Genomic DNA, 16,847 nt, shown 5'->3' on the forward strand with positions numbered 1-16,847 from the left:
CTTTACACCGACTCCCAATGTGTTCTTTGTCTTCTTTAGAAAAGCTGGTTCTAAACAAACAATGCATTAGTGGGCAGTAGGTATTAAAAGGTTGACTACTGTACAGTCAAACCTCAACTCCTGAATGCCTCTGTTTTGGAACGTTTCAGCTCCTGAACGCTGAAAATCCGAAAGTAAATGCTTTGGTTTTCAAATGTTTTTCAGAAGCCAAACGTCCGAAGCGGCTTCCGCTTGAGTGAAGGAAGCTCTTGCAACCAATCAGAAGCTGTGCCTCAGTTGTCAAACATTTCGGAAGCTGAATGGGCTTCTGGAATGGACTACATTCAACAACCAAGGTTTGACTGTAGAACCGCCTCCTCCTGACATAAATTCATTCTCATTTACATTATTTTCATTCATTTCTCACCTTTATATTTCTATCAAAAAAAAACCCAAGCAAAAACATATTAAAGATACTCAGCTCTTCATTCAAGCTCCTCAACATGCCTCTTATGCACAAGATTCACTTTCACACAGTGTATATATTTATTTATTTTTGTATTTGTGAGTTTCTGGCTAGTGAAAGTGTATTTTCATGGTCAACATTTAAGTAACATTTTACAAATAAATGTTGACAAATAAATAAAAAAATACTACACAAAGTGCTGTGTCACATTCCTTTCTGTAGCAAACAACTGCCAGAAAGGGGGAAGCTAATTTATTGCATAATATTCATGATAGGTTATAAATAAAGGCTCATTTATTCAGGCCTAATTATAGCAGCCCGCAGATCGAATTTACTACTAGGGTGCCATGATCTGGGATGCTGCATTCCAAAATGGAGTATTCGCCTCATTTCCCCATATAATAGATCTGACTAACATTAAACTCATGAAGTACGTGGCAGCTGAAAATGGCTACTAGCGCCAAGGCAAGAGGTCTTCATCCATACTGCAGATAGGATTTTTTTGAATTTTAATAATGGGTCTCACTTGTCTGAAAAAAAAATACTAGGTTGTTCTTTTTTAAAACAAAAACTGTTAACATCATCCTTTAAGGCTTGGACATTGATTTAATAAATCAATAAATAATTTAAGGATTTCTGACCCATTGTTAAATAGCCCGCTGTGTGTTCGACATCTCTCATAAAGATCACATCACACAGCAAACTTGTTTACAGATGCATATCTCTCAACGCCCATGTATACTTCTCAGAGAATAGCATACAAATCAGGTCTCCTAGCTGGGTACACACAAGTTTTTAAGTACATATATGTCTCTTGTTCACACTTCACATATCTGCTGTGGCCAAAACCAGGTCCCCACAGTAAAGTCTTAAAAGGCTACTGGTCTTTATGCTGCCAAGTGGCTTTACAGGAGCTAGAAGGGAGTCTGAGATGCTGAACAGCTTCAGGTCTCAAGGAACAACAGAGAAACCAGTTTTTCTAGGCTCAGAAATGACCGAGAATGTAAAATTGTCAAAGTCCCCGTATTTCTTCTAAATTTTATTTATTTATTATAGTCATCACTTTTCATACACAAATGGGTGTCCCAAAGTGAAATTAAAACCATATATAAATCAATTGTAAAGCACCATACCTGAACTTGCTAATCCAAGAATATTTGTAAAAGGACAAATCCCAGCCACCCAGCTAGAATACGAGCACTAAAACTGGCCAACTCCTCACCACCCACAACTCGCCTCCCTCCAAGTCAAAGACCAGAGTAAACAAACATTTTAGCTTAGCACCTAAATGCAGACAATGATGGTGCCAGGCATACTAATAGATGAACTTCTGGCAGCAACAAATCTAGACTATTTTAGCACCTGTACATTAAAATGCCTCCCCATGGTCCAAATCTAAAGGATATAGATAATGCACTACCCTAGTTCAGACTCAGTCCCCATGACAGTTAGTTACTATCACTGCTGTTAAAGTATCTGCCATAATAATGTATACTAGGAATATATAGGCCTAAGCAAAATGGAAACAACTTTATTATTTTTAGCAACAGCTTAAAGAACAAAATATAAACATACCAAGTAATTTTTGATAATCAATAAATTAATGTACTGGGCAAACATGTACCAATACATGATGAAATCCCAAACTACTATGTTGGAATGTGAAATCCAACTTTGCATATTTATATTGGGTTGCACCTACCAACTCATCCAGTCTTACAAGTGGAACCAGTATAATGTAAATTTGCTTTGCTTTCTGAGTAGCTTATTATGAAGTCAAACAAAAACTCATTGGACTATTATTATCAATTATCAATTAAACTTTTTATTGCACTAGCCATAGGCCATGGCATCATTTAGAAGAAGAACAACAACAAAAATCCAATAACCATAAAAATCATCGGGCACCCTATTATTATCATTGTTGTTAATAACAACAGCAGCAGCAGCAGCAGCAGCAGCAACAATTGTATACCACCCTATACCTGCAGGTCTCAGGGTGGTACAGGATAAAATCACGATATAAAAACACAGAATAAATAATAATTTAAAAAAAATAAGAATAACCAAATTAACCCCCCCATTTTTTTAAAAAATAGCAAACACAGAAATTACTGTATTTTTCCTTCTACAAGACACTCACATGTTTTTGGGACAACAACCAATTACCAGTCCACCCTTGGCACTATCCGTGTATAAGACGTCCACTGATTTTTGACATTATTTTTTTTTGGGGGGGAACCTAGTCTTATACATGGAAAAATACAGTATGTTACTTTTTCAATCAGTTCTAATATCCAAGGATGCTGCGTGTTGATTTACATGGAAACCCAAACAGCCAATTCTAAATGAACATGCTGCTGCGTCTGCCTACAATTCTGGACTAACCATTATTCCAGCAATGCTGGAATAATGTCATGTTTTGTGATGTGCATCGGGACGCAGGTGGCGCTGTGGGTTAAAGCCTCAGTGCCTAGGACTTGCCGATCGAAAGGTCGGCGGTTCGAATCCCTGCGGCGGGGTGCGCTCCTGCTGCTCGGTCCCAGCGCCTGCCCACCTAGCAGTTCGAAAGCACCCCTGGGTGCAAGTAGATAAATAGGGACTGCTTACCAGCGGGAAGGTAAACGGCGTTTCCGTGTGCGGCTCTGGCTCGCCAGACGCAGCTTTGTCACGCTGGCCACGTGACCCGGAAGTGTCTCCGGACAGCGCTGGCCCCTGGCCTCTTAAGTGAGATGGGCGCACAACCCCAGAGTCTGTCAAGACTGACCCGTACGGGCAGGGGTACCTTTACCTTTACCTTTTTGTGATGTGCTGGCAGAATAGCCAGCATACCTCAACTTAAGCGTTTTCATCAGCTCTGCATGCCTTAGAATGAGGCCACTAGATACACTGAAGAATCTGCAGCTTCTTAGCCTCGGAAGTCCCCTTATGTTAAAAAGAGAAAACAATTTTCTACTGATCTACAGGGACTCAAAACATAGCCCTTTTGTACTTAGTGCGAGTATTCAGATCATCCTAAAACTGCCCATCAAAACCATTCTTCTTAGAGAAGGTCAAGGAAAAGTCTGTTAACACTTCCCTAACAATTTGATGTTCTGAAGTTGCTTGTGGGAGACTGCCAATGTCTCATATTATCTGCAGCTCCAGATTCCTCATGTGTAAATTATTTTCCCATAATGCACTATGGTCATTAACACTGCTGTCGAACTCTTAAACATAAAATGTTAGAGCTGAATGAGAAATAGGAATTTAATTAATTCGAGAGCTACGTAGCTTGCTACTTCTCTGTGTGTACTGATACTTTGGTGTGCAAACTGAAAAGAAAAACAAGTCCACTGCAGCTGGGGGAAACCTTTAGAAAATTGCCCTACTACAAGAAGCCAGACTTAATTATGATGAATGGAAAACTTCAGTGTGACTAAATTCTACTAAGATGCAAGTCCACATTTTCTTTTCTGGATGCTTGAAAATGCTGGAGTAAAACCAGTTTGCATTTACTATAATAAATAAATGTAATAGCCACATTAAAGTTCTAAATGAATGCAACAGTAAAACTGAAGTCCTAGTAGTTAAGATAATAGCTGGCTGTTATGCCAAGCTTCACAGATTTCTTCCCGCTGCCGAAGCAGCTCTCATTTATAAGTGTCAAAGTGCTTTCCTCTTACAAGTAAGCATCTGATTTGTAAGCAGCTTCTTAGTGGCAAATTTATGACCAATATCCTGGTGGCCACAGGCGACCAGCAATTCTACACAGGCAACTGTGTAGGCAGACAGAGGGAAGACAGATCACTCCCTCCCTCCCTCCTCCAGCCGTCTACATGGCCACAACCGGCATGGAAACAGAGCAGGCACAAGTATCTGGCCACAACTTCACCAGGCTGTATCATTAAAGGCAATTTGTGATTCGAGGACCCGATCCCCGCTTGGGGAATAAAGACACGTGGACACAGAATGTAAAGTTAATGGGTAAGGTAAAGGCCACAACTTTATTGATTACAGCATGTGAGAAGGTATTGGCTTAGGCATTGGACCACGGAACATTAGACTCCACCCACTCGTAGAGGGGTGAGTCTGAGGAGGGGTTAACCACCAGTAGGGGAAGCCTGTTGATGCTAATCCAACTATAGGCTCTCTTCCTGATGTCACCGAGGGTCGTGCCATGGCCCCCCGCCACACGGGCATCGGACAGGATCCACGACCGCTGGATTCCTTTAGCGGAATACCCAAAATTGTCGGGGAAGGCGATGGCCACTCCTTGCCCCCCGAAACACCAACAACACATTCCAATGCCTAACCGCCAAATACCACAAAAGTTGTGACGGTTGCTATGAGGTAGGCGAAAAAAACCAAGAGGCCGGGCCAATTTAGCCAATTGGAAAAAACTCCTACCAGGCCCCCTGGTTAAACAGGGCGACCAACCAGAGGTCCATAGCAAAGTCTCAGGAAAAGCTAATCTAAAGGGAGTGGAGAGTGGGTGACTCGAAGAGGTGGAGAGCCAGTGTGGTGTAGTGGTTAAGAGCAGTAGACTCCTAATCTGGGGAACCGGGTTCACGTCTGCAGCTGCTGGGTGACCTTGGGCCAGTCACACTTCTCTGAAGTCTCTCAGCCCCACTCACCTCACAGAGTGTTTGTTGTGGGGGAGGAAGGGAAAGGAGAATGTTAGCCGCTTTGAGACTCCTTAAAGGGAGTGAAAGGCGGGATATCAAATCCAAACTCTTCTTCTTCTTCTTCTTCGAAGAAAATGTGTGTGCAATGGTGGGGATGGCTGGCGTGGCTGCGTTTGAGCAGCAAGCCACGCCCCCGCCGAGCTTCCCTATTGGGTGCCCAACTGGGAGGGGCGTGGCACCAGCCCTGGAGTTGAAGCAGGGGGCGGAGCACCCCCTGCATGACGCGGGAATCGTCTCGCACTCACAACCCCTCCCCTCCTGGGAGGAGGAAAGGCTTTTGCTTACTAGCCTATTAAGAGGCTAGCAAGCCTGCATTTTCAAGCTGGTCCTAGAGGAGGTAGTAAAAATATTTGCAGGCTTATCACTTTTGTGGTTTCACAATTCTGCCATAAACAGTATTTGAATATAAAAATGATGTTTTTCATGATAAAATGGAAGAATGGATCACAACCTCTAGCCCTGAAGACTGAATGGCAAAAGATCACACAGGAGTGCCAAATGCGAGTATCAGATGCATTTGGGCCTTCTTTACGTGATACTCGGTTTTGTTTTCCAGGTAGGAAGAAGGGACCTTCTGGGCAAATGGCACAATGACTCATTAAACCCTTTTAAGCACCAGGCGGTTTTGTTATTTATGTCATTTCTTTAATCACATTTTCCACATGGCTAGCCTTTTGTTGTCAGCCAGACATTTATCAGGCCCATGAGCCAGAGCAGCCTCTTCCACCCGATCTCCCACCCGGCTTTATCAGTCCAGAAACTGGTACTGACATCATGACAGGATAGAATAGACTAGACAACATCGATTTCACAACTCATGGTTGCTATCTTGATCTCGGGCTCTAAACAAGAGCTGAAGCAACTGGGTAAGTTCCCACAGGAGTGCAGATGATTGAATACAGTATTAACAGCTCTGCAAAGTGCTTTGCACCTTTCCAAATGGAAAATGTATTTAATGCTGAATACACATTAATCGAAATGCCATTCAGGCAGGGCCACCCCCATCACCCCCAATAATCTACTCTTGTTCAAATAAGTGCTCATGGGTGTAATTTGCACAACTCCAGACCCTTAAGTATTTAATCACTTTTTTCTATTTCTACTTCTTAGACAATAAATACAGTGATTTTTCTGTTTGCTTTTCTCCTATAATATTCTCCCCTTCTCCCAAACAAGGAACTCAAGTAGAGTTTAGAGATTTACATACTGTCATACATACTGTAATATATCTATATATTGACAATCTGATTAAGTGTCTGCTGCATTAATGGGAGGAATTCCATAAAAAGCCTGAAGCTGTCAATGCATTTTTCCATAAATCAACCATTTGCAGCTTCAATTCCATTCACGTGTATAGGATGGGATGTGTGTGCAACACACAGAAACACACACCAGCAGTTAGGCCTTTGGAGAACAGTAGATAGAAAAATCTAATTTAACAGTAAGTTATTTGCTAGCTTTCTAGTTAACTCTTTTCACAGAATTGTAGAGCTGGAAGGGACCCAGAGGGTCATCTAGGTCCACCCCCTGCAGTGCAGGAATCACAGCTAAGAAAAGAATGCCATTTTGAACTCTTCCATGAACTAGTATATGGGACGCAGGTGGCGCTGTGGGTTAAAGCCTCAGCGCCTAGGGCTTGCCGATCGAAAGGTCGGCGGTTCGAATCCCTGCGGCGGGGTGCGCTCCCACTGCTCGGTCCCAGCGCCTGCCAACCTAGCAGTTCGAAAGCACCTTCGGGTGCAAGTAGATAAATAGGGACCGCTTACCAGCGGGAAGGTAAACGGCGTTTCCGTGTGCGGCTCTGGCTCGCCAGAGCAGCGATGTCACGCTGGCCACGTGACCCGGAAGTGTCTCCAGACAGCGCTGGCCCCTGGCCTCTTAAGTGAGATGGGCGCACAACCCTAGAGTCTGTCAAGACTGGCCCGTACGGGCAGGGGTACCTTTACCTTTTTACTTTATGAACTAGTATCCTTGTTATCGTGGTAGCAAGCAAAGCTCCTCACTTAGAGCAGCCTTGAATAACTTCAAAGGATGTTTCATTTTCAGGCTAGTGGCTCAGGGTTCATTCACATGACCAGCTGTGTGCAGTTACTGCTAGGAAAACTTGTGAATGGCAGGGCACTCCTGTTTGTTGGCACCCACCACATGCACCATTTTGTTATCAGCTTGTGTAGAAGTAAGTGGGTGTCATTCAAAAAGGACCCCTACCCATTTTGATGCTGAACACAAATGCCTCTCAAGTGACATTTCAAGCCAACTTAAAATGAAACAGATTTCTGCAGTTAATCTCTTGCAGTGACATGACTGGTAACCCATACAAAAATCTCATAGGTATGGCAGACAGTTTTAATGTTATTGAGCTGGAAACAATGTAAGAGGCAAAACGTACATATAATCAATCAAGCTAACCCACCTATCTTAAGAAGCAGCACCAGCCAACCCATTTGACACAACCTAATCAGCAAAATATACAAAATCCAGAAAGCCAATATACGTAGATATTTTTGGTATAACAAGCTAAGAAAGTTGTTTATATGTTCACAGCTCATGAAAGATCATGGTCATCCCTCTAGGTCAGTCTTCCCCAAACTGATGTCTAAGGCACCAGGAGGTAACAGCTCACATGCCTGTGCCAATATGCCTGTGCTGACTGGGGCCGTAATCCAAAACAACTGGAGGTCACTAGGATGAGGAAGGCTGCTTTTTGTCATTCCTTGAAAATGTCATCTCAAAGTGCTACATCAACCAACATGGTAAAAAGGGATGTTATGGGGAAAGATGGACAATCAGCACTGATTGCATGTAAGGTTATGCGGAATAAACAACCAAAGATATAAATCCAGTTCAGACAATCCTCTCTCAACTTAATAAGCCAGTATATGAATAAGCCTTTTGCCTGTTCATGAATGCAGTCTCTAAATAACCCTAATTAATCAAAGTAGCCATAGTTTCCTGTTTTATCAAAAGCTGGTAACCATGGTTTCCTGGTCCAGATAAAATGGGAAACTATGGTTAATTTGAGACTTCCTCGCTTGATCGTTCATGTCACGATGGAATGAAGGGGCTATGTATATGTGCAAAAGGCTAATTCATATTTTGCCTTAATATAAGATCACCACCCTGTGATCTTCAGATGAAGGGTGGTATAAATATTTAAATAATAATAACATAATAAAGCCAAGTGTTTGACAGCAGCCATGTGTTTCTGTATTGCATAGTACAGAATAATCCAGAGAACGAAACAGTTTCTACATCACATCCATAAGCGGCAAATCATCATTTGTGGCTTCCCATCATACGTCTCTTAAAGCTATCCAGATAAATTTCTCTTAACCATTGTATCTTGAGATCCATCTGATGTGGAAATCCAAAGCAGCAAAACCAAACAAAAACAGACTAACATTTTTTCCTAGTAAAATGATTTATCAGCACTCATCTTAACCAAGCAGATCAAACAAGGTATCACTGGAAAGGTCACAGTGTAAGGGCAATACTGAGTAAGTGGCTCTTTGGATCCCAGCCACTGTCAACACTAATAACTAAATACAGAACTAGCCAGATGTCCCAACGTACTGACCTAGAACAGTTCTTAAAAGGAAAGCCCAGAGAACGAAGAATACATTTTGTGCTTTTCCAGTACCCAATGTAGTCAACTGCATTGCTTTCTGGTCTGGTCCATTAACCCAGAAATCAGTCAAAACTGATGGGAAACATAAGCAGGTAAAATGATCATTCATTATTTGGAACTTTTCTTGCTATTGCGCAGCAATAAATGTCTTTTTCTCTTAAGACCTGTGTATGGCATCTTCTTCAAAACAAGGTCTATAATGGTCACAGCTGCTTTGTTGGCCTGGCTCGACCTCTGTACCATAAAGAATAACAAAAACTAGGAGTCTGTAGTTTGCCAAAGCATAAAATATTTTCCCTGCAAAAGCTGCAGCAGCTGCAGCAGAAAAAGCAAGTCTGGAACACTAAGGTCAGAAAAGGACGACATCTTTAGAAGTACAGCCAGTGAGATGCCCGTGTTCTACCTCCATGTGCTGGATCTTGTTCTTTCTATAATGTGTTTCATTAATCAAAAAGATTGAGAAAATGGCTCATTAAATAGTCCTTAAAGGGCCTGTCAAAAGAAATGGAAGGTATAGTTCAGCATGCCCATTTCACTACAGTATGTGTCCAATTTTGGGTCTAAAATTTTCAGTCCAGCACAACTGTTTAGTGAAAGGGCATTTATTTATCTGCTGTTTTACATCTGAAGGAGCTTGGCTCAGAAGACTCTTGCCTGCCCTTACTAATGGTGGGTAGGTGGGGAAACTAACTGAAGAATAGAAGCCAGTGAATTGCAATAAATGTACAAAACCTTGCAGTTCAAGCATCCTTTTGGCATGCAACAAGTGAAGGAGCTGCATGTGGCTGAGGGCTAGAGCCAGCTTTTCTTACTGATTTCAATTGAAACAAATTAGATTTGGTTTCAAATAATTCTGGTTCAGGAGCGGAAAGGAAGATGCATCACTCTGAAGTGTTAAATGGCATTACACTTGAAAGAAAAATCTGGCTGACCTATCCATTTGGTACACAGAAGAGAAATGGTCATGCTGCTACTAATCAAACAGATTAATTATGCTGCTTCAGTAGGCAAAGAAGCTCCACAACATGCTGAGCTTTAAAAATAACACCCACACACATGGGGTACATCTTTCCTTAAACACAATCCTAATTTTTAGTTAATGTTTATTGCTGTAAAGGTAAAAATGTGTAATATGTGAGTCCTATGGCTTACAACTACCACCTGTTTGCAAATACTGCTTTCTTGGGTAAGGTGGTGGCAAAGGAGTTGCAGGAGTTCCTGGAGAATATTAATTACTTGGATCCATTTCACTTTGGGTTCAGGCACAGTTTGGGGACTGAATCAGCCTTGGTCGCCCTGATGGATGACCTGTATCAAGAGCAGGATGCAAGGAGTGCACCTCTGTTACTGCTTCTTCCATCTCTCAGCAGCTTTTGATACATTTGCCATGGGATCCTCTTGGGCTGGTTCCATGGGATGCGTATTGGAATCATTTCTTTCACAATGGCTTCACTCCTACCTAAAAGGTTATGCCCAGAGAGTAGCATTGGAAACTGTGTTTTGGCTCCCTGGTCCTCGTACTCAGGTGTACTGCAGGGTACAATCTTGTCCCCAATGTTGTTTGATATCTATATGAAGCCACTGGGTATGGTCATTCAGAGCTTAGGGGCAAAATGTCGTCACTATGCTGATGACGCACAGCTCTACTTCCCTGTAACATCTGAGAGACTGTGCGTTATCTGGACTGTTATCTGGCTGCAGTGATGGAATGGATGGTAAACTGAGCTTCGACTCTGGGAAACAGGAGGCACTGTGGGTGTCCGAGAGATTGACCGGTTGCCTGTTCTGGGCAAGATAGCATTCCCTCTGAAAGAACAGGTTTGGAGCTTGGGAGTGCTCCTGAATCCATCTTTCTCAATGGAAGCTCACGTAGCTTAGTGGCTATGAAATCATTTTACCAGATATGGCTGGTATGCCAACTGCAGCCATTCTTAGACCTGGAAAGTCAGGCCACAGTAATTCATGCATTAGTAACCTCAAGACATCATTACTGAAAGCAACAATTCCATGCTATGTACCCAGAGAACTAACAAAATGCAGTTGGGGAGAAAAAAAACCCCAAGAATAAAACTGTGGTTTGATATCTTACTTTGCAAACTGACTTTGGTTATAGGATGCCACTATTGCTTATGTTTGCCTTCAACCTCCCCACCTTTTGCGGTATATATATATATATATATATATATATATGCAGGTTTTGGTGTCCTCGGGTGTCTTCCCGTGTAAAAGTTGAGGACACCAAAACCTGCATTCCTGTACCCGTGAAAATCTACGAAAGCATATATATATATATATATACACACACACATACATATACATATACATACATATATATGATTTGTTGCAAAAACAGCAGTAAGGTATTGTGAACAAAGCACTCTGAACACTCAAAAGCATGATACACACATTAAGTCTTAATGCCACCACTACAATAATCCTAGAAAACCATAGGAAGTAAATTGGTGCAACAGTATGATGGTGTTAGCCTAAAGAATATTCTGGAAATCATTTAAAAAAAAAAATCTTTACTGCAGTGAACCTTTTCATTATACTCCCAAATCCCTTTTCAAATCATTGTGAGGATTTCAGCTTGCCCCAAGAGATACTAATCATTTTGATAAAAAGTCAGCTAAATACACAAGAAATAAGCATGAGCTGAAGTTACACAATGGTTGGTTTTCGATTCTTATGAACCACAGGCTTCAAAATTTAATCAACACACTACCTAAAGCCTTGCTGAGGTGCATTTTTCAGGGAACACCTTGATCTCATGGACACAGAAATATCAGGTAAAAGATGTGAAGCCTGATTGTATAGCAAAGCACTACACTGCCACAGAGGCAAACAGGCAAGGGGAAAAAAAACTTTTTCAAGAGAAGCGGGGGGGGGGGGGAAATGCCAGTGTGAAAAATTGCCACTAGCTCACTCAAGTGAGACAATTGCTGATCCATGTAGAGAGACCAACTCAGTGGATTTAAAAGATAACTACTGAACCTCCACTTCAATTATAGCTATACATTTATCATTTCTTCTGCCACTTCTATAAATTTATACCACCACCTGCTGGACAGGATTTGAAAGCAATCAAAAATAATGTTCCCCTTTTGAGTATGACTGCACAGTTAAATATTTACCTGAGGCAGATGCAAAGCAGCCTGGGATGTGCGGAGACCATATTGTGCTGTAAATGACACCTTCGTGGCCTTTAAAAGTACATAAAGACTGTCCCACTGCAGGATCCCACTAGATATAATGTAAACAAATAAACAGCTGTTTGTGCAGTGTAATAACTGAAGGCAATATACTGAATTTTATTTCCTCACATTAAAAACATAGGCTTGTTTTGCTAAATAAGTGCACTACAGCATACATTATTGTCCTATTATAAGATGGTCACAAACAGGGCAGCATTTTCTACTTTTGAGTAGTACTGAGTACTGAGCAGAGGAAAATTACTACACAAATTAACTTTGTTTTTTATTATGTTTATTATGTTTTCATTTTAAATTCAGTCATGTCACCCCTTGACTTTTTAAAAACTTAAGGTATAACTATAGGTGCACTTACCTGGTAGCAACTGTCATTGGAATCACTATGATTTACGTTTGCATAAACATGCACAGGATGAACTTCGTTATTTTTAAATAGCCCCAGATAGTTTTAAAAACAGAGCCAATTCAAAGACAGAAAAATGCTTCCTTTTGGCATTGCAAAAAAAAGAAAGAAAAAATAACTACAGTTGTTGTCATGTTTGTCACTGAAAATAATACAAAATAAAAAGGTGTCATCTTCCACTAGAACAACTTCTCTGTGTAGGAGTGTGAATCTAAGATCTGTTAGAAATGTGCACCTATGAAGCAGCTTTGCTTTATATATCTGAAAATTAGCTATTTTCCATCCTGCTGCATGAATAATTCTATACAACCTGAGTGCTTGAATACTCCTACATTGTCTTAGAGCAATCTCGTTACCATCTTATCTTGTTTGTGTTGCAAAAAATCTCTCCCCAGCACTTATGACAGCAAACTTTAAACTTCTGGTTTTGTTATTCCTGAAACTTTTTTAATTGGTGCAAATGACAACATGCTACGAGAACCTATTCAAGAAGAAATAGAACAGTGATAGACTTTTTGGAGGTAGGCAATTTCAGATGGAATAAAAAATGGTGCCTTCACCTACAGCTGAAGGGGAACAATCTTCAGAATTCTACTATCTCATTCAACTGCATGCTCAGACCAGGCCTAATATCCTTTCTATATCAGTGGCAGTACTATTTTCCTGTTTTCTGGCACAGGTTAGGAGAGGATTCTCTTCCTGCATGTTGAATTAATGCAAAATTTACCGGTAAATAGCCAGAAGTACAAACATACCAATTTTGCTGTTTGATCCCACGACCCAGATACTACTAGTTGTTCTCCTCTGGCCTGGCTCCAATCAACACTGTAAACCTGCAAATATTGGATTAATTTCAGTTTACAAGTTCACAAAGCATCCAAGTTAGACAAACTATAGTTAGAGTGGTTTTTTTCTGTCCTGCCACCAGTGATAATATTTGTTATGAAATCAATTAAAGCATAAACCTTCTGAAATGTTTACATATCTAGCAAAACAAAGCCCCGCAATGAAAGCTTTCTCTTGTTAACACCAGGAATTAAACTATTTGCTATATAAGGCTTAATGATACCTGAAGTCTCAGTAACACCTTCATAAAGATGCAAGCTTATTTAGCCACATGATATGACATATGAAATGAGAAATAAATGAGTAGGTAGAGGCATTGTATTATTTGTGGAAATGTACTACTGCAGTCTTTACTTTAGAACCGAGGCTCCCCTTCCTAAAACAGAAAGCTGAAACCTTTCCTTTACTTATTATTTATTTCATAAAATTCACATACCACTTGATTGTTAAAAAGTAACCTCAAAGCAATTTACAATGTGCTCTCCAAGACGGTCCCTATGGTCCAAATGATTAGAGCCATTTCTGTTGCTCACTATGACTATCTCCTAAACCTCTGCCCAGATATTATTCACCCCTGTTCTGGTAGCTCAGTTGGTAGAGCATGAGACTCTTAATCTCAGGGTTGTGGATTTTAGCCCTATGTTGGGCAAAAGATTCCTACATTGTAGGGGGTTACACTAGATGACCCTTGTGATCCCTTCCAGCTCTACAGTTCTATGATTCTATCAGGCTATCCTCAGGCTGACACATTTCCCCATCATCTTTCCTCCACTCCCTTTATTGTGTACAGAAGGCAATGTCCAAACCAGGAAACCCCCTAGCTTTTTGAACACTGTATCTCTTTCACAATTCAAAGTACCAGTGGATCCCCCTATACAGAAATTCACAATGGAGGAATACCACATCCAGACAGTTCTGATTCCAACATGTCAGAACTGCCAGCTTCATTTGTCTGAAAGTATATCTCAACAATTGTACTTCACAAAGTATAATCTGAGGCAACTCATGAAGGATTGCAAGACTATTTTCCTCTCATGACTAACAATAGCTATTTTGGGAGTTAACTAGGCTGCAAAACACAAATAATTTGGCAGCACAACCACTATATTGAGGTTTCCGTGATAAGCCTCTTGGGGCATTAATTCACAAAGTCATCACTGCTTGTGGAACACCATTCCCATAATTGTTGAATGCTAATCCTGATGCAGTATGCAAAAATAGACCTGCTGGGCCTGTGACACCTGCTTTGCACAAATGGAACCCACCAACATGCAAAAAGAGTTTAAATGAGAAACATTTTACTTTTATCTGTACCAGCTGATTTTCTTTTGATAAGCCTTGTAAGCAAACTAAGAGATGCTATTAGCGTGAAACTTTTTACTAGCCTAATAAATAAAAATATTGCTTAGAGACAATTATTACCCTTCAACCAGGCAAGTGACTACTTTTAAGTTTGGCTTTGATGGTAATGTGTGTGTGTGTGGTTATACAAGATCAAACACAAGGGCAAGGTAAAAGAAAATTATAAACAAATGTGATGTTTACAGCATTATTCTCTGAAACAAGTAGTTGTATCACTCAGAGAATTTTTAAGTGCCAAGTCTGTCAATGGTAGAATGAAAAGCAACAGTCTCTCTGATAATAAAGATCTATATAATATTTATATTATTTATTCTCTTAATGTTGGGAGGATTAGGATTTATTCTCAACAATAACAAAAAGCTCTCAGGCTTATTTCTGAAATATTATTAACATTAATGAGAGTATTCATAAGAAATGGATTAAGCATTAAGATATTCTTCAAAAGCAATGGCAGCCAGATATCTGTATCCATATTCCAGTCTGGAATCTTGCTACATGTTTAGATGACCTGCAAGAGTCTTTTCTTTATCTCACAGTACACATTTTGCTACAAATGTCTCTAATCCATGGCTGATGCCTTCAGTTCTCTTGCTTCCTAAGCAATATACAGTCTAGACTATCCCCGAACTATGTTTAAAATAATGTAATATTTTAGTAAAATATTACCATTTTTAGGGCAAAGACTATGTCTTACATATTTATAGACAAGCTGCCACAAACTCTGATATGTGACACCCAAAAGTAAGGAGAGGGAGGAAGGCAGATTTCCTCTTGCTCTGAGTATCTGATGTGCAAGACTTAATCCTTGCTCTGAAGATAATGTATGAGTTTTATATAATGTTGATTTGTCAGCCACAGCACCAATCCGGCACCTCTGCTTGTATGCTGTGTGGCCCTGACATTCATTTTGGAGTGGGGAGACAGACAGACAGAAGCCTGGCTTATGCATGATTCCTAGTGCTCTGTCTTATTGGCCTTCGATCCCATCTCTGTACTGCTCATTCAAGTGCCCCTCCCCAATGATGAGACACTGGACATCAAGTCTCTTCTTGTGCTGTATTCTACAAATATAATTTTGGCATTGAGAAGTAGTTACAAACTACTTGTAACTACTTCTTAATGCTAAGAACTGAGAGCCTGTGCCACCATTTTAACAACTAACACAACAACCCAAGGGGCATCCAATCTTCGCCAAGGCCTCTGTCTCACTTGCCTCAAATGGTGATCCCAGTTCCCTTACTGACAGAAACTTGCTGGGGAAACACTGCTTGTGCTAGAAGGTGAAGCCCAAGGTGATGCCAGCAAGTCCATCTCACTGCAACATGCCCCTTTCCTTGACACATCAGTGGTGCTGGCTCAAACACCAGCGCAAATGGAATGATTGTGTGTCTCCTCTGTACTGATGTGATGACCCTGGAGTCAAACATCATGGGTCACTTTCACTTCACAGGGTGGGGAATTTGCATCAGACAGTAAAAAGCATGTCCAAGTAGTTTCTTGAGCAATCACTTTTTCCTTTTTCAATAAACAATACACCTTCAAAGTTTCAAGGGTAGGTCCAGAGACTAGATTTGGCTCAGACTTGTAGTCTTCATATTCTTCTCAAATTGTCTCCAGAAATCACCAGATTCAGATACTTATAAGTGGAGGAGGCAAGCCCTATGTCAAAGATATAGCTTAAAAACAGGTCTTCCCAAAACAGTGAATTTCTTTCTAACCTCTGATACTTAGGAGGAAGTTTATTCTTTTTCACTGGGCAAATAAATTATATGATCAATACAATCCTCAGCAGATATGAACCACAGCAAAATTAGCTATAATTCTTGAAGGATTTTTCAGATATTAGAAGGCTAGCAGAACATTATGAGTCAGCACACTTCTGTGAAACCCGTATAGCTGCAATGTCTGCAAAAAAATAGAGGTTAGGCATCTTTATGAGAGCCAATAAGTAATAACTCATTTCAGAAGGCAGAAGTTCATATGATATAGGAGAATACAAGCTAATGATTTCTGTAGCCCAGAAAAAAAATCTTTTGAGTTCAGTTTATAGAATGTGAAAACTTTTATGTTTGCTATTAATGCTATGGATGATGAAATGATTGTGGTTTTTCCCCGAGTGGATCAGAAAAGCTATATGCTATGCACTGCTCTGCTTAAATAGACGGTCACATTTACATGAACAGCTTAACTCAATATGTGTGGCAACTCTGAAAAAGATAAATAAAATATAACTTTAGGATAGATCACTACAGTTTCTAGAGGATGTAATTTAATTCTCCTACTT

General features: G+C 40.5%; 1 protein-coding gene across 2 annotated transcripts in view; it reads right to left on the reverse strand.

Annotated features, from left to right (window-relative positions):
• The window catches only part of PEX7 (peroxisomal biogenesis factor 7), a 65,020-nt gene that overhangs the window by 41,177 nt on the left and 6,996 nt on the right, over positions 1-16,847 (reverse strand). For both annotated transcript variants that reach the window (XM_081907211.1, XM_081907210.1), the window contains exons 4-5: positions 13,111-13,188; positions 11,875-11,983 (exon numbers count right to left, since the gene is read on the reverse strand). In XM_081907211.1, the coding sequence (XP_081763337.1) occupies positions 11,875-11,983; positions 13,111-13,188 (187 nt within the window). The remainder of the gene's footprint in view (positions 1-11,874; positions 11,984-13,110; positions 13,189-16,847) is intronic.

This window comes from Podarcis melisellensis (genome assembly GCF_964234715.1).
Source record: "Podarcis melisellensis genome assembly, chromosome: 3".
Lineage (NCBI taxonomy): Eukaryota > Metazoa > Chordata > Lepidosauria > Squamata > Lacertidae > Podarcis > Podarcis melisellensis.